The sequence below is a fragment of the Piliocolobus tephrosceles genome, chromosome 2, assembly GCF_002776525.5.
Source record: "Piliocolobus tephrosceles isolate RC106 chromosome 2, ASM277652v3, whole genome shotgun sequence".
In the NCBI taxonomy this organism is placed as follows: domain Eukaryota; kingdom Metazoa; phylum Chordata; class Mammalia; order Primates; family Cercopithecidae; genus Piliocolobus; species Piliocolobus tephrosceles.
Window position 1 is genome coordinate 164,053,467 of NC_045435.1, and position 15,871 is coordinate 164,069,337.

At 42.8% G+C, this 15,871-nt stretch overlaps 1 protein-coding gene across 1 annotated transcript in view; it reads left to right on the top strand.

Annotated features, from left to right (window-relative positions):
• Positions 1-1,415: 1,415 nt before the first annotated feature.
• Positions 1,416-15,871, top strand: part of LOC113224798 — a 64,846-nt gene continuing 50,390 nt past the window's right edge. Inside the window, exons 1-3 of the mRNA XM_026454199.1 lie at positions 1,416-1,595; positions 4,483-4,635; positions 14,694-14,842. Coding sequence (XP_026309984.1) covers positions 1,416-1,595; positions 4,483-4,635; positions 14,694-14,842 — 482 coding nt within the window. The remainder of the gene's footprint in view (positions 1,596-4,482; positions 4,636-14,693; positions 14,843-15,871) is intronic.

Here is a 15,871-nt window from a genome sequence, read left to right on the forward strand (position 1 = left end):
AAAAAAAAAAAAAAAAAAAAAAAAAAAAAAAAAGGAAAGAAAAAGAAAAAAAGGTTGACCTCGCCCAAGAAACAGTTTTCTGTAGCTGCCAAGTCTGGTTGCTCTGCGGCAGCAGACTGGGGCACAGACTTCTGAGAGGACACCTGGGAGATGGCCATGAGTGGAGGAGGACTGCTAGAGTTAACAGTGATCCTGGTTTGCCTAGCGCTTTTCCGGTTTTAGCACTCAACGTCCTGGGTTAGACAACCTGTGAAGTCCCAACCAGAACTATGATATTGTGATTTTCCCTTACCCTAGTATCTGGATGTCTACATTCTACTGGGTTCATTCCCCTTTCCAGAATGCTCTTCACCCATGATGGGATCATTTGCTATGTAAAAATAGGATACTAATACAAGTGTGATCTAATTTGAAATTGTAAAATACTTCCAGCTAATAATTCACATAGCATCTAACAGATGTTGCTGGCTTTCTCTTGAAATTTAAATTATCCTATAGTGCCCTGTAAATCTAGGGCAGTGCCCCGAAGCACCTCAGTGCAGTATGGGAAACATGGCTTGAAAGTGCAAAGCATTACTAGAGATAAACAGGAATATTAAATAATAACAAAAGAGTTAGCTCCTCAGGAAGATATATCAGTTTCAAATGTATAGACACCTAATAACATAGCTTCAAATATATAAAACAGATGTTGGCAGAATTAACAGCAGAGATAGATGAATTAACATTCATATACCTCTCTCAATAGCTGGTAGAATAAGCATATAATAAATTCATTAGAGATAAATGTAGTGGGAAGCCTCTGTAGAGATTTAAGCAGAAGAGTTATATGACCTGATTTACATTTCAAAAACATCACTGTGGCTCATAATCCATTTTACAGATAGGGAAATGGAAACTTGAAGAGGCCTCATAATTTATCTCAGGCTACCCAGTGGGTCAAGTGGTAGAGACAAGACTGAAGTCCAGACCCAGTCATCTCCAAAGTCCACGTTCTTCACCACCATGATATATTACTGTCTGGCAAGAATTGTGTCTGTAAAGGGAACTATGCCATTTAAAAATCAGTATGTTCTTGGGAATTTTTAGTAACCAGTATTAATGTTAATTGCATTCCTTTATAACTGAGTTCTAGCGGCTATTACCCCTATTTTGAAGAATCTAAAAGAATGACGTGGACCCATGAATAGAGAAATTGGAAATTGAACAATTCCTTCCAACGGTCTCCATTTTGACTCCTTAGTCCCATTTTAAGATAAATGAAGCACCTCAAGATTTTCAGAGAAGATTATGCAGCAATATTTTCCTAATGTTTTTAGTGGATGAAGTATGTTCTGCTCCTTAAAAAGACACCTGTATGTTGGGTTTCAAGTTACTGTTTTCAGAATCCAAGAGAAATCTAACACTATAAAACAATGCCAAGAGCAAATGAAGGAAAACACAAATCTAAACGGGCTCCCCTGCCTATCGTTTTGATTCTTCAAAAGTTTCTGAAAACGTATGAGAAGCACTGTGCGCAGTCTCAGACGTCTGTGTGTGCAGCCATCAAAAGTGACCTGAAAAGCAGCATTGACAGTGACCAGGTGCTCAGGAAGGTGAGTGTACGGTCTTGTTTTCTTACTCTTCTCTAAAATGAACTGGCTAGGGTTTACTCCCGAGCCACATGGGTCCTCAGTCCTTGCGTAACCTCCCAAGGGGTTCTTCCTGCCCGCTGCACAAATAAAGACCACAGCATTGTAGTAAAAAAAGAGTTTGACACCAGGCCAGCCACGCCATGCAAAAGACGAAGTTATTACTCAAATCAGTCTCTCCAAAAATTCAGGATTGAGGTTTTTAAGGGTAACTTGGTGGGTAGGGGGTCACAAAGTGGGGAATGCTGATCTGTCAGGTTGAAGATGAAATCATAGGGAGTTGAAGCTGTCCTCTCGCACTGAGTCAGTTCCTGGGTAGGGTCCACAAGACCAGATGAGGCAGCTCATCCATCTGAGTGGTGCCAGCTGGTGCTTTGGAACACAGGGCCTGCAAACTATCTCAAGTACTGAGCTCAGGTTTTACAACAGTGACTCCTAAACCATAATTTCTAATCTTGTGGCTAATTTGTTAGTCCTGCAAAGACAGTCTAGTCCCTAGTCGAGAAGGGGGTTTGTTTTGGGAAAGGGTTGTTATTGTCTTTGTTTGAAAGTTAATCTATTAACATAAACTAAGGTCCTCCCTAAGTTAGTCTGGCCTGTGCCCAGGAATAAGCAAGGACAGTTTGAAGGTTAAAAGCAAGAAGGAGTTGGTCAGGTCAGATTTCTTTCACTGTCATAATTTTCTCAGCTATAATTTTTGCAAAGGTGGTTTCACTTGCAAACCCAGAGCTGGCTGTGTCACCCGCTCTGCATTCCTGACTGAGTGGAGTCCAAAGCCTGGCTTGCCTGCTCAGCCCTTCTCCTCCCTTCCCCCTTTGACCTCCACGGCTGCCCCTCCATCCCTTCCAGAGGGCCTGTTCTCACACCACTTCCCTGGAAGGACCACCGGCCCTCCTCCACATCTGGAAAGCCCAGCTTGAAAGTCAGCACTTTGGTTATCACTGCAGGACCTCTGCTCCCGGCACTTCAGCCACCCCCACTGACCCCTTCAAGTGAGGGCCTCCTTCTCTTGGCTGCTGATGCGTCCCTGCCGTGAGGTCAGACCTGCTCTCGCCTGCGCCTCCCCTCCTGAGGCCAGCTCACTTGGAGGAAGACCAGCAATCAGAATTCTGACTCCAAAAGCACTGCGTTTCAGAAAATATTCTGAAGTCATATCTTTTCTGAGATTAAATCTAGGGCTTGGATGTGAGGGGGAAAGAGGAGAGGAGAGGTCAGCACCGAGATGAAATGGGTAACTTGGGAAGCGGGTACCTGACAGACCAGACGGGGGAGCCTGGCGCCCCAAACACAGCTGGGCCAGGCCCCAACTCTTCCCTCTGTACTCTGAACTTCCAGTTCCCCAGCTGCTGCTCCCTCTCTCCTTTCCTTCCTCCAAGCCTCCTTCCACCCAGCACCTCCCCCACTCCGCCCTCCCTCATCCACCCCCAGTCTCTCTAATCCTTCCTTTCACAGTGTCTTAGCTGGGGTCCCTGCCATTTTCTCCCTGCTCATCCCAATGGACGACCTTCCCAGAACTAGCCCTTTTGTGGTAAAATTGTTCGTAAGTCATTTTTTTTTTAAACTGCAGTTCTTATAATCAACCTCCACTACTTAATTATAAGGGCTAATCATAACTTGTTCAAAGTAGTCCCTTCAGCAATATTGAATTATTTGTTTCACTGCAGTCACTGTCAGAAATCCAGTTAACCTCATGACCCCATGTGTAAGTGTCAGCCTGCATCAGCACCACCATAAGGGCTGTTTATGTTGGGTGGGTTGCTTGGGTGGGGTCTCCATTATGATTTTGAATATCATTAAAATAAAAGTCTCATGAGGTAATCATTATTATTTTTACTCCATAAGAGGCACTCAGACCATTTCCTTTCTTTTCTATTTTGTTAAAGAAGAAAAAAGAGGCTGGGTGTGGTGGCTCAGGCCTGTAGTCCCAGAGCTTTGGGAGGCTGAGGTGGGAGGTTTGCTTAAGGCCGGGAATTTGAGACCAGCCTGGGCAACATGGTGAGACTCGTCTCTACAAAAAATTAAAAAATTAGCCAAGTGTGGTGTCGCCCACCTATAGTCTCAGCTACTTGGTAGGCTGAGGTAGGAGGATTGCTTGAGCCTGGGAGCTTGAGGCTGCAGTGAGCTGCCTCCAGTCTGGGTGACAGAGGGAGACTTGGAAGGAAGGAAGGAAGGAAGAAGGGAGGGAGGAAGGGAAAGAGGAAGGGAGGGAGGAAGGGAGGGGAGGGAGGGAGCAAAGGAAGGAAGGAAGGAAGGAGGGAGGGAGGGAGGGAAGGAAGGAAGGAAGAGCTGGTTGCAACTAATTAGATTGATTTTCTGACCCAATAACCCTGAGTAACCTGCTAGAAAAATCTCTGCCCTATAGGACTTTTCATGGAGCTTTGTACGTGGCTGGAACTTTATAAGTTTATTTTTAATTACCATTCCAATGCACTCTTGATCCAAAGTTAATACTACTTTTTTTTTTAGATAGAGTCTTGCTCTGTCGCCCAGGCTGGAGTGCAGTTGCATGTCTCGGCTCACTGTAACCTCCTCCTCCCAGGTTCAAGCAATTCTCTTGCCTTGGCCTCCTGAGTAGCTGGGACTACAGGCATGTGCCACGACGCCAGGCTAATTTTTCATCATGTTGGTCAGGCTGGTCTCGAACTCCTGACCTCAGGTAATCCACCCGCCTCGGCCTCCCAAAGTGCTGGGATTATAGGCATGAGCCAGCGTGCCTGGCCCAAAGTTAATACTATTTTAAATGTTCTCCTAATGTTGTTGTCTAATGAGAATATTCCTTTTCCACATATTCAGATGCATAGACTTCTCTTTACGATATCCACTGTGATGTTGTTTTTTTCTTACACTCCAGTTTATGCTTGTAAGATCTGATGACTCCCCACCAAGAATCCTACCAGTTTCCTTGGAACCTTTGCTCATGACAATTCAAGATAAGTGTTACACACTGGCGAAAGAGATCTGCATCTGGGGCCTTCCACTGAGCAACCCAGAGATTGCCAGACTTGTGAGTTACGGTCTTAAAAATATTTCTTCAAACCTTAGAATTGAATATAAGCATATTATATCATGTGTTCCAGCTGTAGTTCATGTGGTTGCTGACTGATATGCTACAAGGTTTTCTCTAAAACAAAACAAAAACCAACACTATATTTTAAGTTAAATATTTCAAACATAAAAATGGAGAAAATATTAGAACTGACATCCATGGACCCATGACCCAAATGTAATATATTTTTTAAAGGCTTAAAATTAGCAAATATTGACAAATATATTATTACACACGCATGCATGTGTTTATTTACAAAGATGGAATTACACTGTGTGTATGATTTCGTGACTCACTCTTTTACTCACTTTAGGTTGTCAAGATTTCTCCATGTTTATAAATTTTGACTGCTGTATCACACATAAATAACCTTCATTCTTGAAAGGTAGTTTTACTGGGGATACAATTATAGATTAACTTTTTTTTTGAGACAGAGTCTCACTGTGTTGTCCAGGCTGGAGTGCAGTGGCCTGATCTCAGCTCACTGCAACCTCCACCTGCCAGGTTCAAGCAATTCTCCTGCCTCAGCCTCCCCAGTACCTGGGATTATAGGCACCCACCACCACACTTGACTAATTTTTTTTTTTTTTTTTGAGACGGAGTATCGCTTTATTGCCCAGGCTGGAGTGCAGTTGGCAAGATCTCAGCTTACTGCAAGCTCTGCCTCCCAGGTTCGAGCGATTGTCCTGCCTCAGCCTCCCAAGTAGCTGGGACTACAGGTGTGTGCCACCACACCTGGCTAATATTTGTGTGTGTGTGTGTGTGTGTGGTTTTTTTTTTTTTTTTTTTTTTGAGACAGAGTCTGGCTCTGTTGCCCAGGCTGGAGTGCAGTGGCGTGATCTCGGCTCACTGCAACCTCCACCTCCCAGGTTCAAGTCATTCTCCTGCCTCAGCCTCCTGAGTAGCTGGGACTACAGGCGCCTGTCACTATGCCCAGCTAATTTTTTGTATTTTTTAGTAGACACAGTGTTTCACCGTGTTAGCCAAGATGGTCTCAATCTCCTGACCTCATGATCCGCCCGCCTCGGCCTCCCAAAGTGCTGGGATTACAGGCGTGAGCCACCGCGCCTGGCCTAATTTTTGTGTTTTTAGTAGGCACGGGGTTTTGCCATGTTGGCCAGGCTCATCTCAAACTCCTTACCTCAAGTGATCCGCCCGCCTCGGCCTCCCAAAGTGCTGGGATTACAGGAGTGAGTCCAGCCAATTTTTGTATTTTTAGTAGAGACAGGGTTTCACTATGTTGGCCAGGCTGGTCTCAAACTCCCAACCTCAGGTGATTCACCCACCTCAGCACCCAGCAGATTAACTATTTTTTTAAAAAACCAAACTTCTGTTATTACTAGTGAGAAGTCATATATAGGACTTTACTTCTGAAAAGGGCAAATCAGATAATTCAGAGCAACTCTTTCACTGAAGACACACACACACACACACGTGCACACACACACACACATACATATTAGGCACGGAATCCAAAAGAGTCTGGGAGGAGACCCAGGCAGGAGAACATCACAGAGGCAATTATGTCTACAGGCATTTGATTTGTTACAAGGCAGCTGAGAAGCTGAGAAACTTAACAGAGCTTTTGACAATCTTTCCAATGTTAGGAGACACAGACTTTCTGGGGAAGCCCTAATACATTTTCTTGTGCTTTGATTTGAGACCATGAAGGGTCATAGCCTAAGAAGAAAGCCAAACTGCAGGTAGACAGGTCCTCAAGGGACTATAGATTGATTTCTGATAATCTCAAGTCCTAAAATTAGATTGAAGGAGGCTGGATTGCTGGTGCCCTCATGGGTCCAGAAGCATATGAAAATAACCCCTGGAAGACAATTACAATGTCTTATGCCTCAAATTACAAATTATACCTGTAAACAAGTTTGTGGGGGTTTGTTTGTTCGTTTGTTTGTTTTTGAGACAGTCTCATTCTGTTGCCCAGGCTGGAGTGCAGTGGCATGATCACGGCTCATTGCAGCCTCCACCTTCTAGGTTCAAGCGATTCTCCTGCCTCAGCCTCCCCAGCAGCTGGGACCACAGGCGTGTGCCACCAGGCCTGGCTAACTTTTGGATTTTTAGTAGAGACAGGGTTTTGCCATTTTGGCTAGGCTGGTCTCGAATTCCTGACCTCAGGGGATCCATCCACCTCAGTCTCCCAAAGTGCTGGGGTTACAGGCATGAGCCACCATGCCCACCCTAAAATCTTACTAAATGGGTTTAACAGCATTTTTGATAGATGTAGAGAGATAATTAGTTTAAAAAAGGACAGATCAGAAGAAAATATCCAGAAAGAATGAAGCATGAAATAATAAAAGAAAGAAAAGTCAGAAGAAAAGGTAAGAGACACAAGTAGATAAGCTGGTCACTGTGGCTTGTGCCTATAATCCCAGCACTTTGGGAGGCCAAAGTGGGAGTAACACTTGAGGCCATGAGTTTGAGACCAGCCTGAGCAACATAGCAGGACCTCATCTCTAAAAAAAATATAAAAAACAAAATTAATGAGCCAGATGTGGTGGCACATGCCTGTAGTCCCAGCTACTCAGGAAGCAGAGAAAGGAAGATTGCTTGAGCTCAGGCGGTGGAGGCTACAGTAAGCCATGACCACACCATTGCACTCCAACCTGGACAACAGAGCAAGACCCTGTCTCAAAAAAAAAAAAAAAAGAGACAATGTAGATAAGTGAGATGATGAACATATGTGTAATTGAGTCCCAGAAGGAGAAGAGAATGAGAATGGGGCAAAAACAATACTTAACTAAACTGGTGCAAGACATAAACCACAACTCCAAATAGAGTTATTAATCCCAAGAAGGTTAAACACAAAGACAATTTAGAAGCATCATAATAACACTATCAAAGACCAAAGATAAAGAGAAAATATTAAAATTAGTCAATGAAATAACACATTACCTTCAAAGGAGCTGCAATAAAACTGGTATCTGACTTTTCAACAGAAACAATGGAAGTCAGTTACCAATAGAATATCTTCAAAATGCTGAAGGGAAAATGTCAACTAAGAATTCTATACCCAACAAAAATATTTTTCAAAAATGGAAGTGAAACAAAGGCATTGTCAGACCAACAGAAACTGGAAGAATTTGTCACAAGCAGATCTTCCCTAAAAGAAATACTAAAGCACATTCTTCAGAGAAAAATGATCCCAGATGGAAGGTTGGAGGTGCAGGGAGAATCAAAGAGCCATGAAAATGGCTTTCTTATAGAACTTAAAAGAACTGACTGTTAATTTTATATGGAGATATAAGTGGCGAAGAATAAGAAAGACAATCTTGAACACGAAGAATGCAGTTGGAGAATTTTCTCTAACAGATATTAAACACTTCTTATAGAGCTACAGAAATTAAGATAGTGTAATATTGCTATAAGTATAGATAAATAAACCAATGGGAAAGAATAAAAAGGCTGGAAACAAAGTCTTACCTATATGGACATTTAATTATTGACAAAGATGACAATGCATGGTATTGAGGAAAAGATGGTCTTTTCAATCAATGATAATGAGACCACTGGAGATAAATGTGAGTGACAAAGAAGCTTGGCCCCTACTTCACATCATACCCCCAAATCAAGGCTGGTGGATTACAGAATTGAAAGACAAAACAATAAAGTTTCTAGAAGATAATATAAGAAAATATCATCATAACTTTGGAGTGGAGAAACACTTTTTTAAAAGTACACAAAGAGCACTAATCATAAAAGAAAAGATTGACTAAGTTAGACTGCATTAAAACTAATAACTTTCCTTCATCAAGAATCACCATGCAGAGAGTGAAAAGGCAAGCCACAGAACTGGAAAAGATATTTGCTACATATATAATCGAAAAGGATTCTTAGGCAGGATGTATATATAACTCCCACACATCATTAAGAAAAAGACAAATTATCCAATAGAAACATGGTCAAGAAACTTGAATGGGCACTTAATACACACACACAAAAACCCATCAAATAGCCAATAAAAATAGTAAGAGGTGCTCCACCTCATTAGGAATGAGTGGAATTCAAATAAAAAACATGAAGATATGCCAATACACAGCCACTGAAATAGTGAAAATACAAGTACATCATCATGTGTTGGTGAGGAAGTGGAGCAACTGGAATTTTTATACACTGTGGTGGGAGTGTATATTCACACAGTCACCTTGGAAAACTGTATTGCAATATCTACTGATTGCAAAGTCTGTGATCCAGCAGTTCCACTCTCGGTATATATCCAACATGAATGTATGTACATGGGCACCAGGAGATTCATAGAAAAGTGTTCGTGGAAATCAAGAACTGGAAACAACCCAAATTTCCATCAACAATAGAATAAACAAATAAATTGTGGCATATTCATATAGTGGAACACTAGGTAGCAATGACAATGAACTAACTGTAGCTATATAAAAATAAAGTATGATGACTCTCACAAACATAATGTCATACAAATGATGAGAGATACAAAAGAATGAATATTGTATGCTTGCATTTATGTAAAGTTCAAAAAACAGGTACAACTATAATGTTTGATTATCACAAAATTATCTTTAGGGAAGAAGGAGGAAGTAGAGAATAGGAAAGGACACCAGTAGTCATTTTCTAGTCTCTCACTTTCTAAAAAAAATCCCTTATTTTATTTCTTTGAAATGTGTTAAAGTTATTTTGTATTCTGTCTAATAGTTTCAATAATCTGAATTATTTAGGGCTGATATTGTGATCTCTTGCTTCTACTGGCTCTTACTCATGGTGACACCAATTTGTGTGTTTTGTGATTTCTTTTTTACTGTTAACTCATATTTCCTGGGAAAATGGTTGTGGCAATTTCCTAAGCTCTGGTTTGAAGATAGCTTCCTCTTCAGGGCTTGAATTTGTGTCTGCCATTCACTCTGGGTGCTACCATCCCAGGGTTACATTAAATTAAATTCTTGACCTGTGATTTATTTGAACCATCCAGATGGTTAATTAACACAGGGTGCAAAACTGTATTAGAACTAGTTTGTGAATTCTCAGGGGATATATTTTTTCCTTATATTTATCAGTCTGAGATAGGCAATTTTCCCTAAGGTCCTTTGGGAAAAAGGAGATTAGGTTTTTATTTCTAGTTATCCTTACTCGAAGAGAATAAAACTATGGCCCACTTTGTATTTGGGGTCATAACTTCATGCAGCATTTTCTGAGGGACTCCTTGTCTCCAGTGGCTATGACTTTATCTCCTATTCCCTGGACGCCACGATCCATGAAAACCAACTACTGTTTGAGTGATGCTCTCAAAGGAAAAGCTGATGTCAACGCTCTGCATACCTCACTGGGCTCCCACTTTCTCTCATTCATTGACCTTTGGGTATTCCTTGCTACACTGCCAGCCAATCGACACATTTTAAAAAGAGATTTTTTTTAATCCTTAGAAGAAAACATAGAGGAAAAGCTTCATCACCTTGGATTTGGCAGTTATTTCTTGGAAATGACACCAAAGGCACAGGCAAACAAAAGAAAAAGTAGATAAATTGGACTACATCAAAATGTAAAACTTCCATGCAACAAAGGACGTAATCAATGAAGTGAAGAGGCAAACTTATGCAATGGGAAAAATAATTGCAAGTTACATATCTGATAAAGAGTTAACATCTAGAATCTATATGTAAAAAAAAGAAAAAAGAAAAAAAAAACTGCTATAACTTGGCCGGGTGTGGTGGCTCATGTCTGTAATCCCAGCACTTCAGGAGGCTGAGGCAAGCAGACTGTTTGAGTCCAAGAGTTCAAGACTAGCCTGGCAATGTGGTGAAATCCTATCTCTACAAAAAAATTAGCCTGGCATGCTGGCATGCACCTTTAGTCACAGCTGCTCAGGAGGCTGAAGCGGGAGGATTGCCTGAGCATGGGAGGTGGAGGTTGCAGTGAGCTGAGATCACACCATTGTACTCCAGCCTGGGTGACAGAGTGAAACTCTGTCATGAAAAAAAAAAAGGAAAAAAGAAAAATAAACTGTTACAACTCAACAACAAAACAGCAAGCAACCTGATTTTTTTTTTTTTTTTGAGACGGAGTCTTGCTCTGTCGCCCGAGCTGGAGTGCAGTGGCCAGATCTCAGCTCACTGCAAGCTCCGCCTCCCGGGTTTACGCCATTCTCCTGCCTCAGCCTCCGGAGTAGCTGGGACTACAGGCGCCCGCCACCTCGCCCGGCTAGTTTTTTGTATTTTTAGTAGAGACGGGGTTTCACCGTGTTAGCCAGGATGGTCTCGATCTCCTGACCTCGTGATCCGCCCGTCTCGGCCTCCCAAAGTGCTGGGATTACAGGCTTGTGCCACCGCGCCCGGCCTTTTTTTTTTTTTTTTTTTTGAGATAGTGTCTCTCTGTCACCCAGGCTGAAGTGCAATGGTGTGACCTATCTCAGCTCACTGCAACCTCCACGTCTCAGGTTCAAGTGATACTCGTGCCTCAGTCTCCCAAGTAGTTGAGACTACAGGTGCGCACCACCATGCCAGGCTAATTTTTTAAAAAATATTTTTAGTAGAGACATGGTTTTACCATGTTGGCCAGGCTGGTCTCGAACTCCTGACCTTGAGCAATCCACCTGCTTTGGCCTCCCAAAGTGCTGGGATTACAGGGGTGAGCCACCATGCCTGGCCACAACCTGATTTAAAATAGGCAAGGAATATAAATAGACATTCATCAGAGAAGATATACAAATGGCCAATACACGCATGAAAAGATGTTCAACATCACTAATCACTAAGGAAATGCAAATCAAAAGCACAATGACATGCCAACCTCACTATCAAAAAAAAAATAACAAGTGTTGGCAAGGATAAGGAAAAGTTGGAACCTTGTGCATTGTTGGTGGCAATGTAAAATGGTGTAGCCAGTATGGAAAAGAGTATGATGGTTCCTCAAAAAATTAAAAATAGAATGACCATATAATCCAGCAATACCACTTGTGAATATATGCCCCAAATAATTAAAAGCAGGATCTCAAAGAGAGATTGCTATACCATATTGACAGCTCCATTATTCATGATAGTCAAAAGGTGAAAGCAACCCCAGATGAATGAATAAACAAAACGTGGTGTACACAGACAATGGAATATTATTCAGCCTTAAAAAGGAAGGAAACTCTGACACATGTTGCAGCATGAGATGAACCTTGAGGACATTGTGCTAAGTGAATAAGCCAGTCACAAAATGACAAATACTGTAGAATTCCACTTACATGATGGACCTAGAGTAGTCAGATTTATAGAGAGAGAAAATAGAATGGTGGTTACCAGGGTCTGCTGAAAGAGAATAGGGAGTTATTGTTTAATAAGTAGAGTTTCAGTTTTGTAAGATGGAAAGAGTTCTGGAGATGGATGGTGGTTAGGATTGTACAACAATGTGAATGCTTCATGCCACTGAACTGTATACTTAAAAATGGCTAAGGTGGTAAATGTTATGTGCATTTTACCACAGCTAAGAAATACATTTTTTGGCCGGGCACGGTGGCTCACGCCTGTAATCCCAGCACTTTGGGAGGCCGAGGAGGGCGGATCACAAGGTCAGGAGATCAAGACCATCCTGACCAACATGGTGAAACCCTGTCTCCACTAAAAATACAAAAATTAGCTGGGCGTGGTGGTGGGCACCTGTAATCCCAGCTACTCAGGAGGCTAAGACAGGAGAATCGCTTGAACCCGGGAGGCAGAGCTTGCAGTGAGCTGAGATTGCACCACTGCACTCCAGCCTGGCAACAGAGCGAGACTACGTCTCAAAAAAAAAAAGAAAAGAAATACATTTTTAAAGTTACTTTAAATATGTATCCTGCGATTTTAGTTGCTTTTATTCAGAGCGTCAGTCGGGGTACTGAGTCCACTCAAGCTGGAAATAAGATGCTGTCCATGCATGTTAAAAGTGATCCTTAATATTTCCTTAAATGTAGCCCTCTTGCTAATCTGGGGCCTGCTGAGGAATTCTATCTTGGATAGCATGGTCCTTGCCCACGGCAGTACTAGTGCCGAAGGAGATGCACAAACCTCTGATTAGGAGCTTTAGCACCCATTCAAGAGCCTATTTAGCACAGACTGATGTTAACATAGGCACTGACATGCCCCATTGTCTCCTCTGTCAGAAACACGGCTTGCGGCATCCAATCCAGCACTCAAAGGAGGCACCTCTCATTAAAGAGGCCTTGGGCACCAGCTCTGTAGTTAAGGTTGCAAGTGCCTTTTTAATCTCTGCCAAGGTATAATTTGGAATCCTATATCTGACCATGTCATTACCTCAAAAAACTGAATTCTCCAAACTCCACCAAAGCCTCTTCTAGGCTGAAATTCTGAACGGAAGGGATCCTCAGGTTGTGATGGCTCTAATTGCTAAAAGGTGACCTATTCACGACATTCTCCTGATTTACATTTTTAAATACCCTCTCCTTTCATTAGGTGGGGATTTAACTGTCATTGGTATCCGCTGTTACCACAGGAAATGACCTGGCCCTGGGCCCTCAGCACAGGAAACTGTGGGAACCTGGGCTGGCTCCAGTGCTCATGTGTTGGCTCCAATCCAGATGCTTCCATATGAGGAGCTCCTAGTTGCTGAATCTGCACAGTCCAGTTCACAGTGGACCTCCAACTCCTAATAATATTTAGGACTATGAATGACAGATAATTTAACTATTATCATTTTAATTTAATTATTAGAAGATTGGCATAGTCGTCACACCTCTCTACTAAAAAATTACACAACCAGGCCAGGTGAGGTGGCTCACGCCTGTAATCCCAGCACTTTGGGAGGACAAGGCAGGTGGATCACTTGAGGTCAGGAGTTTGAGACCAGCCTGATCAACATAATGAAACCCGATTCCTACCAAAAAATACAAAATTCAACTGGGCATGGTGGCAGCACCTGTAGACCCAGCTACTCGGGAGGCATGAGTCACTTGAACCCAGGAGGCCGAGGTTGCAGTGAGCTGAGATTGCACCACTGCACTCCAGCCTGGGCGACAGAGGGAGATGCCATCTCAAAAAAAAAAATTAAAATAAAATAAAATAAAATAAATAACACAACCATAGGAGGATAAATTTGCTCATTAGAACATCAGCATCTGTTATAGTCTCCTCAGGCTGCCATAACAAAGTACCACAGACTGGGTGGATTAACGAGCAGAAATTTATTTTCTCACAGCCCTGGAGGCTAGTCTTATCAAGTTGACAGGGTTGGGCCAGGTGCAGCAGTTCACGCCTGTAATCCCAGCATTTTGAAGGGCCAAGGGGAGGGGATCATTTGAGCCCAGAAGTTCAAGACCAGTGTGGGCAACAAAGCGAGACTCCTGTCTCTACAAAAAACAAAATTAGCCAGGCGTGGTGGCACATGCCTGTAGTCCCAGCTACTCAGGAGGCTGAGGCAGGAGGATCGCTTGACCCCAGGAAGTCAAGGCTGCAGTGAGCTGTGATAGCACCACTGTACCGTAGGCTGGGTGACAGAGGGAGACCCTGTCTCAAAAGAAAAAGAAAAACTTGACAGGGTTGGTTTCTTCTGAGGTCTCTCTCATTGGCTTGCAGATGGCCACCTTCTTCCTGTGTCTTCCCCGGTCTTCCCTCTGTACGTGAGTGTCCAAGCGTACTCTTCTTATAAGGACACCAGTCATATTGGGTTAAGGCTTACTCTAATGACCTCATTTTAACTTAATTACCTCTTTAAATACCCTATCTCCAAATACAGTCACATTCGGAGGAACCGGGGGTTAGGATTCCCACATAAGAATTTGGGTGGGGGGCACAAGTTAGCCCATAAAAACATCTAAAATAATAATCTGCAATATATCTTATCTCTTTATAAAGCTTGATGTTTCCCTTGTAATTCTTCAATGACTCTTTGTTTCAAAGGGAAAGTATTTTATTTTCATGCCACCTTTTCCTCAGATAATTAGAAAGTTATCTTGGGGTGAAAATGTTGAGGTAATTAACATGATGGACTTGTAAGCAACATTTTAAAGCACAGAGCATAGTTGTCATCATTATGTAAGCATTTTTTATATCCTGCATTCTTAGGCTTTGCTTCTGGAATCGAAGGGGCACACCACCTGCCCGTTTACCACCCTAGAAATCATTGATTGCAAAATGGATCTGTGGTCTCTAGAGCGACTTGGGAAGGCTCTGCAGTTCAGTAGTTTGCATTCTCTTGTCCTCGATTACTGCAAGTAAGGCTGGAATTCCTGCAGGGCTCTTACTGCTGTCAGCTGAGGGAAGCAAAGATGGGGAGGGTTGAGGGGGTTGCATGTCCAGTTTCCTTGCACCTTATCAAGGCATGGCTGAAGAGGACCCTCTAAAACCTTCTTAGAGTTAATGTTTCTGAGTAAATATTAGAGTTCTTGAGAAGAGTCACTTTCTTTTTTTTTTTTTTTTTTTTTGAGACGGAGTCTTGCTCTGCCGCCCAGGCTGGAGTGCAGTGGACGGATCTCAGCTCACTGCAAGTTCCGCCTCCCAGGTTTAAGCCATTCTCCTGCCTCAGCCTCCCAAGTAGCTGGGACTACAGGCGCCCGCCACCTCGCCCGGCTAGTTTTTTGTATTTTTTAGTAGAGACGGGGTTTCACCATGTTAGCCAGGATGGTCTCGATCTGCTGACCTCGTGATCCGCCCGTCTCGGCCTCCCAAAGTGCTGGGACTACAGGCTTGAGCCACCGCGCCCGGCCGAGAAGAGTCACTTTCATTTGTGTATTCTTTCAACAAATATTTGTTGAAGGCTAGTTTATGCAAGATATTGTGCTCAGTGCTAAGAAAGATACAAATATAGAAGGCAATGCTGCTGTTCCAGAGTGTCCTTGGTACAGTAGAGAAGAGATGCTCTTAATGCAAGGTAGAAAATCTGAAGACCACAAAAGATGTCCATGTATATTATTTTGGTAGTTTGGACAAGGGAAACCACAATTCCCTAGGTGATGGGTCAATATTCACCAGATGAGGAGGTAGAAAGAAAGGTGTGGTGGGCTGGGCACAGTGGCCCTCACCTGTAATCCCAGCATTCTGAGAGGCTGAGATGGGAGGATCACTTGAGCTGAGGTGGGGGATGAAAGCTGTGGTGAGCCGAGATCATATCACTGCATTCCAGCCTGAGTGACAGAGCAAGACTCTGTCTCAAAAAGAAAAAGAAGAAAGACAGAAAGAAAGGAAGGAAGGAAGGAAGGAAGGAAGGAAGGAAGGAAGGAAGGAAGGAAGGAAGGAAGGAAGGA